General features: G+C 53.4%; 1 protein-coding gene across 3 annotated transcripts in view; it reads right to left on the bottom strand.

Moving 5' to 3' along the window:
* The window catches only part of TYRO3 (TYRO3 protein tyrosine kinase), a 17,054-nt gene that overhangs the window by 3,889 nt on the left and 5,171 nt on the right, over positions 1–7,994 (bottom strand). For all 3 annotated transcript variants that reach the window (XM_014534807.1, XM_005860341.2, XM_014534808.1), the window contains 13 exons: positions 7,597–7,712; positions 5,462–5,639; positions 4,692–4,837; positions 4,052–4,196; positions 3,581–3,710; positions 3,400–3,500; positions 3,021–3,116; positions 2,600–2,680; positions 2,052–2,144; positions 1,564–1,685; positions 849–958; positions 534–693; positions 179–315 (listed from right to left, as the gene is read on the bottom strand). In XM_014534807.1, the coding sequence (XP_014390293.1) occupies positions 179–315; positions 534–693; positions 849–958; positions 1,564–1,685; positions 2,052–2,144; positions 2,600–2,680; positions 3,021–3,116; positions 3,400–3,500; positions 3,581–3,710; positions 4,052–4,196; positions 4,692–4,837; positions 5,462–5,639; positions 7,597–7,712 (1,615 nt within the window). The remainder of the gene's footprint in view (positions 1–178; positions 316–533; positions 694–848; positions 959–1,563; positions 1,686–2,051; positions 2,145–2,599; positions 2,681–3,020; positions 3,117–3,399; positions 3,501–3,580; positions 3,711–4,051; positions 4,197–4,691; positions 4,838–5,461; positions 5,640–7,596; positions 7,713–7,994) is intronic.

Here is a 7,994-nt window from a genome sequence, read left to right as displayed (position 1 = left end):
AGGAGGAGGAGGAGAAGGAGGAGAAGGAGAAGGAGAAGGAGGAGGAGGAGGAGAAGGAGAAGGAGAAGAAGAAAGAAAAGACCTAATTGAGGTTCTGAGCTGTCACTGGCCCAGCAGCTGTGATGGTAGCCATCAGCTGAAACCCCAAATTCCCGTTTCCCCTTCCTGGGGCACTTACACATCCTCCATACAGTCTGGAGGCTGTTTCAGGCGGTTCCCGCCGATGAGGTAGTTGTAAATCTCAGCGTTCTCGATGCCAGCATATGGCGTCTGTCCACGAGTCATGATCTCCCACATGGTCACCCCAAAGGCCCACTGCGACAGAGTGAAGATGGGAGGAAAGGTGTCACTCGGCTTCCTGAGCCAGGCAGAGCCCTGAGGCCAGCACACCTCGGGGCTCAGGAGCCTCAGACAAGCCAACCAAGGCCCAGGGCGCTGACCTGGCGGGGCCCTTGAGGATCCTGAAGGCCCACCCACACACTAGCCCATACCACTGGCGTTACCACCGAGCCGCACTGTGCCACCATACCCACCACGTCACTGTGCACCGTATACAGGTTGTCGGCCAGGCTCTCCAGGGCCAGCCACTTGACAGGCAATTTGGAGGCACAGCCCTGACGATAATAGTCCCCGCTATAGATCTTCCGGGAGAGTCCAAAGTCGGCCACACACACGGTCATGTCTTCTGCCAGCCTGTGAAGGGTGGAGTCACGCTAGCAGCCTTACTAAAGCCAGGGCATCTTTGTTCCCAAGCTGTCTCCTTGCATAGCAGATACTGTCCCAGGCAAGAGCTGACCATTAGCCAGCACTAGCCACTCCCTCCCACTCGAGCCCCGGAATTTACATACATGCAATTCCGAGCAGCCAGGTCTCGGTGAATAAAGTTCCGGGAGCTCAGGTACTCCATGCCACAGGCAATGTCCACCATGAACCGAATCAGGGTCTGCAGGGGCAGGTTCTGGTGGGCAGACAGAGCAAGTTCAGGTTGGATCCAGCCAGCCAGCCAGGGCAGGATAAATGGGGTTCCGTGGCCAGAAAGCCTAGACTATCCTTGGAATCACTTAAAAGAGAGGTTCTCAACCTGTGGGTCGCAACCCCTTTGGCGGTCGAACGACCCTTTCACAGGGGTCGCCTAAGACCATCCTGCATATCAGATATTTACATTACGATTCATAACAGTAGCAACATTACAGTTATGAAGTAGCAACGGAAATAATTTTATGGTTGGGGGTCACCACAACATGAGGAACTGTATTTAAAGGGCCAGAAGGTTGAGAACCACTGACTTAAAGGAAGGGGATAGAGGGGCTTCCCAAAGCAAGGAAGCTTTGGCAAACCTTCCAGAGCGCCCAGGAGTCAAGACTCCCCCGATCTGGGGCTTCACAGGTCTCTTCTCCTAGAAAAGTCCTTGCCCAGCCTAAAATTCCCAGCAAGCATAAAAAGAGTCAAACTCACAGCCCACCTTCTCCCAACCAGTTCAACTGGCCCTCCCCACCCAGACACCTCTTTCCCAGGGTCTTTGTCCCTTTCTAACTCCTGGCGACTTCCACCCCAGGCACTCACAAAGGGGTTCTCCCCAATCCGGGAGGCAAGCAGGAAGGCGTGCAGGTCCCCGTGCTTCATGAAGGGCAGGATGACCATGGGGATGGGGAGACGGCCTTTGGCCCTGCTCCGGAGGCTGACCCCTGGGAAGAAGGGAGAGTCGGGTGCGGGGCACATAATCATCAAAGGATGGCTCAGGTGTCTGCATGAGCCCCTATCTGCTGGGCTCTATCTCTAGCCCTGACTCTGCCACCTCTTTCCCCACAAGTTCCATACTGGCCTGGTGACCACCCAGGATGAACTGTGGCTGCCCCCAGATCTCTTGAGCATCTTCTCTGTCTTCCTCCTTCATGTGCAGACCTTTGGTGTAGGACCTGGAGTCTGATCAAATTTCAGCCAGGACCTCCTGGCTATTTTGCCATCGGCTCACTAACCAGGTGAGTCTGAACTTCTCTCCCACAGGCTGCCCTCCCGCCTAATTGGGTATCTGCCTCCCCTGAGAAGCTCACCAACAAGCTTGGCCACATGTGGGTGGTCAAACTCCTTCATGCAAGCCGCTTCCCTGAGGAACTCTTCAATGTCGCTCGAGGCAATGATGTCAGCTGGGAGAGAAGGATGGGAGGGAGGGATTGAGGAAGATATGCCCCCAGTTCTGACCCAAGACTCCTAGGCCTTGTCCTTCAGATGTCCTGGGCTTCCCAGGGGGCCTATGAAACAGTCTGGCCATGAGCAGGAGAAACCCTGCTACAGGAGTGGTGCTATCTAACCGCTTCTCCACTGGCTAATGCCTTTCATTTGGACAGCCCAGCAGCTCAACCAACCACAGCGCTCATCACTCTGCGTGAGCCCAGAGTACAGTCACTGCTGACAGCAGAGAGCAAAGGCTGAGGCATGAACGTGTGTGGGTTCATGTCTGTGAATTATTCACGTGGCGTCCCAGTTAGTGCTAACTCCTCCTGGAAAGTCTAAGGGCCCAGCAGAGCCTGCTTCAGGATCAGTCACCCCTTTCACCCTCCCACGTGATGCCTTCACTCCCCGTGTACTATTCTCCACTCACCTTTCAGCATCTTTACAGCCACTTTCACAAAGGAGCCATCCTCCTGCTTCAACTGGGCCTCCCGCACGGAACCAAACTCTCCTACAAACCAATCCAAATGATGGTGAGTCCCCTCACCCTCCTGTCCTCCATCCCATCCCTCCCAGGTGACCCTCTATAGGGATACAAACCCTGAGACTCTGGGGCCATTGGCGGAGGCTCCCTCTTCCACAGCCACAGCCAAGTATGCTCGGAGTGATCCTCATCAGCACTCCTCGTCCCCCGCTACCATTCCCTCAAGAATCCCACACTCAGGAGTTTATAAGCATATCCTGTTTATAGGAGCCAACCCCAATTCACACCCTCAAAGGGACGGGAGCAACCAAGCACACCCACACACGGTAACCTCCACTCATGCCAACCCCTGCACAGCCCCAAATACCTTTGCCCAGCATCCGGCCCAGGGTGAACTGCTGCTCCGGGATGAGCACATCCTCCAGTTTGTCCTTCAGTTCATCACTGATGCCCAAGCTGTCCACTGTTGGGGAGGGGGTGGTGAGAAAGGAGAGGGACCTCTCTGGTTCCTGATCCCAAACCCAGCGTGCCTCCTACACCCAACTCCACCCACAGAGCAGACATGAGCTCTCCCACAGCTAGAATGACAGTCTCCACAAGGGTAAGGCCTGCATGTCTTTTCCATACTGTGTCCGTGGCACTCATCAAGGTTCAGACATATTGGTCAAATTAATGGATTAGTAAGAGGAATACAGAGAGGGGCACAAGACAGCCCATTCTTCCCTCGAATGATTCCCACCACTCACATGTGGCCTCAATGCGCTCAGGCCTTTCCCGATTGAAGGACCGGGCTGCCCGGAAGTGAACAGCTGGCTCCCCTCCGGCCATGACACTGTCAAAGGCTTGCCTAAAGGGAAACCCAGGACTTGGGGTCAGCTCCAAGGTCCGCAGTCATCACCTTCCTCTCCCTGTGTCCCTACCTCTTACCCAAAACGTGTCTCCTTCCGCCTCTTTCGAAGCAGGATGAGAGCCAGGGCAGCAGCCGTCACCAGGGCTGTCAGCACACCCAGGACCACAGGCACCCAGGATGTACGGCTGTGCGGAGGGCCTTGCTGGCCTGTGGGAGACAGAGGCATGAGGTAGGCTGACACCAAGGAGTCCCTTTAAAACTTTCTGATGATGGCCATCTGGCCTGGTCAAGAGATTCCCTTAAGTCAAATAAGGACCTGAGTCGAAAAAGGCTCCAAAGGAAGACCTGAGAGTTCCTACCCTGTGAGTGACAGGCCCTGGCTCTCGGGACCTACAGCACAACCAGAGAATGAGATCTAGTTTAAATATCAACCTTAGCCTCAACTGCTTGACTCTGAGTCTGTGGGGCTATTGGAAGGTAAGGTGCTGCCAGCCTCCTAGGGTGCCCGTGAAAGCCCTCATCCTGTCCCCTCTCTCTGTAGGCCTCACCTGCATGGTCATGAGAAGAGACCACCAGTGGCTGACTCCAGGGCCCACAGCCAACTGCATTGGAGACGCACACACGCACAATCAGGTCCTTCTGAGGATCCCAGACTGTCAAGTTGGCCCAGGTCCTTTCCACTATCAGTTCACCCTGCAGCCAAGAAAAGCCCCCATCCCACACTGAGTCAGAGAAAAGGCCTCCAACTGGGGCCGGTGGGCAGAAAAAGGTCTAGCTGGGAACATGAGAGCCCAGGGCCACTGCAGCACGCTATCACATTCCTGCTCCTTCAGGCGGCAGAGGCCTCTCCTGAACACAAACAAGGCTCAGTCCCTGGAATGCAGAGGTGGGGGATGGGAGGGAACTGGGCTGTGGATAAAAAGGCCTTATCTGAGCCCTCCCCCTAGTTTGTGAAGAAATGTGCTTCCTGCTTTACATACAAAGTAGCCAATGGATGCAACCCTAACAGGAAACATAATCCAATAAGAAGTGCAGCCTGTAGGGGAGGATGGGAGGAGCAGGCTTCCTGGGGTAGGGGGTGGCCCAGCCCACTAAGGCTACCAAGGACAGCCATTCTGAAGCCAAAGGCCTTAGAGCCCGGCAGCGACTCTGTACACCTAGAGAGTGGAGGCTTCCGGCTTCTCTTACCTGGGTTCCGTTGTCTTGAACCCAGGACAGTGTATAGGGTCCCAGAGGGCTTTCCAAAGGGCCCTCAGAGATCACTTCTTCCCACTCCAGGATGAGACCTGAGTCTGTGCGGGTGGCACGGAGGTTCCGGGGAGCGCTGGCTGGGGCTGTACCCAAAAAGAGAAGGTTGCTAAGAGCCCTGCCCTTCCCACCATCACTATCCCATGCAGGCCGATGGAGCCAACTCCCATGAACGAAACAGTTAAGAGATCAACAGGTGGGGGGAGAGCTTGTCTCCCAGTTCTGACTGCTTCACCCATGTCCTGGGGAGGAGGGTTTAGCAAGGGCAGCACCCCTGCTAGGCAGTGTTCCTCTTAACTGCCTTGGTGACGGCCTCAGCCAGATTGTTCACTACCTTGCAGTTGCTAAAGAGCTCCAAACAAGTTCCCCCCATGGGGTCTTTGCATTCATTGCGCCCTCTTCCTGCAGTGATATTGCCCCCAGCATGGCTCCTTCCTTATCAATTCCTAAACCATCCTGGGGCACTCTCTGTATCTGATCTGATCTACTCTGCTCATCTGTTCCACTCACTAGAACTAGAGCTGCATGGGATGGGGGTAAGATTTGTCTAGTTCCTAAGTTTGCTGCTGGCACTCAGAGTTTGCCAACTGATGCATAAAGCCCGCTCTCAGGTAGCTCCTCTCCCAGGCAACTCCATCCAGAACTGGAGCTGACAAGGTCCTTCCCCCGCTCCAGCCCTGCCCAGCCACTCTGCTCCGGGAGTCCCTTACCTAGACCCTTTGTCCGAAAGGGCACCCAGTCAGCATATGGGGAAGGCCCCAAGGCATTGGCACAGCGCACCCTGAGGCTGTAGTTGGTAGCAGGTGCCAGGTCACGGAGAAGGCAGGTAAAAGGTGGCACAGGGACCACGACAGCCAGGACCTCCCAGCCTCCTGGGGCCTGTGTCACCTACAGAAAAGCAGAAAACTAATAATGTAGAGGGAGACAAAAGACGGGATAGGTATGAGTATGTGGTGGGGAGACTTGAGCTAATGCCTCCTCTAAGTCTATCAGCTAACCCACCCCTTCCCACCAGCCCCCCTCTAATAACACACCAGGTTCCACGCTGCCCGCCATGCCTTTGCAAATGCTTTTCCCTTTGTTTAGAATGACCTGCTCTTCCTAGCAAAGTCCAACTCATCCTTTAAGACAGTGGTTCTCAACCTTCTGGCCCTTTAAATACAGTTCCTCATGTTGTGACCCAACCATAAAATTATTTTCGTTGCTACTTCATAACTGTAATGTTGCTACTGTTATGAATCGTAATGTAAATATCTGATATGCAGGATGGTCTTAGGCGACCCCTGTGAAAGGGTCGTTCGACCACCAAAGGATCGCGACCCACAGGTTGAGAACTGCTGCTTTAAGACAACACAGATACTACTTTCTCTGTGAAAGCCTTTCTCAATTACTCCAGAAAATTCATGCCCCTTTGTGTTCGGTGCACAACTTGGTTAGAGTAGTTACCACTTATTGGCACTGTTTGCTTGCCAGCCAGCTCAAAACCAGAGCTTCTCAAGGGCAGAGAGCTGGGAGCCTAGGGACACCATGAACCAGGCCTTCACCTCCCATTTTGGGAGCCTATGGCAGCAGTACAAATGGAGATCCATATGGCTAAATATTTAAATGTTATAAATCAGCTAACAAATTATTAAATAAAATATTTCTTAGTATATTGACAAACAAAGCTTCAAATCAACCTGGAAAGTCAGGTTTGCATTTATAATCCTCCAAATCCTAGGACTCCCAAGCCAGAATGTGGTGGCACAAGGATCTGTACCGTGAGGGGTGTCATGTGCACGGGTGTGGAAATACTGCCTGCACACCCATCCCCCCACAAGTGACTGCCTGTTGGACATGGAGGTGCACATACCACACCCTCCCAAGGATGCAGCAAGGAAGAGGCCCACACAGGTCCGGGAGCAGGCTTGCCATAAGACAAGAAATCCTGAGTGTCTAGAGGACGGTATGATATGGGGAGAGGCGGGGGTGCTGTCCTCATGATCTGGATAGGCATGTCCCACTTGCCCAGGAGGAAGGGGTGAAGGGGTGCAGCTCAAGGAGGGCCAGAGTGGGGTCCTCTAAATGGTGGAGCCCAGAGCAAGGGCCTCTCCTGGGGGAACTGCCTCAAACAGTTTCAAAGGTGCTCATTGCCTTTAAAAAAATAATACTTTTATTTATTTTGTTAATCCTCACCTGAGGATATTTTTCCATTGATTTTTAGGGATAGTAGGAGAGAGAAAGACAGAGAGAAGCATCGATGTGAGAGAAACACATTGACTGGTTGCCTCCAGCACGAGCCCCGACCAGGATCTGGGCCGGGGAGAAGCACTGTAATCGAACCCAGGACCCTTTGGTCCGCAGGCTGGCGCTCTATCCACTGAACCAAACTGGCTAGGGCTCATTACCTTTTGAGTAAACATCTGAAAATAAACCTGCATCACCTCTTGTTTTCAATATCACCTTACCCAAGTTTTTCACTCTCTGGGGCTTAGCACCCCTCCTAGTCCCCTTGTTCTCTTTTTGGCATGATTTAGGGGGTGAGGCATGAGAGTGCAGGTATCAGATAAATCAAAGGTTTGGGTTTTCGTCAACATGAAAAACCCTTCCAGACATCCCAAATCTACTCTAGTGATTTGCTTTCCAGCCTGAAGAATGCATGAATTTCAGCCAACCTGCAGTCACCTGGTTGCCAGAGCACCCTATGATAACAGGTAAGGGAACAACGCTTGAATAGAGCTGGAGACCAGGCACCATGGGCAAGTCTAGCGTATCTAAGGTGATACCACTGTCCACAAAGTGCCACCAAGGCAGCCAGAATGAACGTGGCATGGCCAGGAGAGCCCGTCCCACCCTCTCAGTTTACCTGGACTGTACAGGATTGAAGCACAGCTCTGCCATCAGCACCTGGCATCCAGGCCACACTAGCATTGCTGCTGGAGAGCTTTGTCACCGTGATGTTGAAGGGGGCTGCGGGCAGTGCTGTGGATGGGAACTCAGAGTCAGTGCCCTGGAGTTCGGTGCCCGGGAAGGATATGAGAGAAGGGGACAAAAGGTATGGGAATCAAGCCTGAGACCCTCCCTACGGTCTGCCCCTCTTAAACTAAAGATGACCACTCGGCACTCCCAGGACCACAGTAATATACAAGCCAAGCAACCAGTGGGAGACAGATGCTCATACCAGGAGAGTGCCTAGGCTGTGGAGAGAGGCCACCTCTCCCTGAATTAGGAGCTCTGTCTGATCAAGGAAAAGGATAAGATAGT

Source organism: Myotis brandtii, unplaced genomic scaffold (genome assembly GCF_000412655.1).
Source record: "Myotis brandtii unplaced genomic scaffold, ASM41265v1 scaffold133, whole genome shotgun sequence".
NCBI classification, from domain to species: Eukaryota; Metazoa; Chordata; class Mammalia; order Chiroptera; family Vespertilionidae; genus Myotis; species Myotis brandtii.
This window is presented reverse-complemented; position numbering and strand designations above follow the sequence as displayed.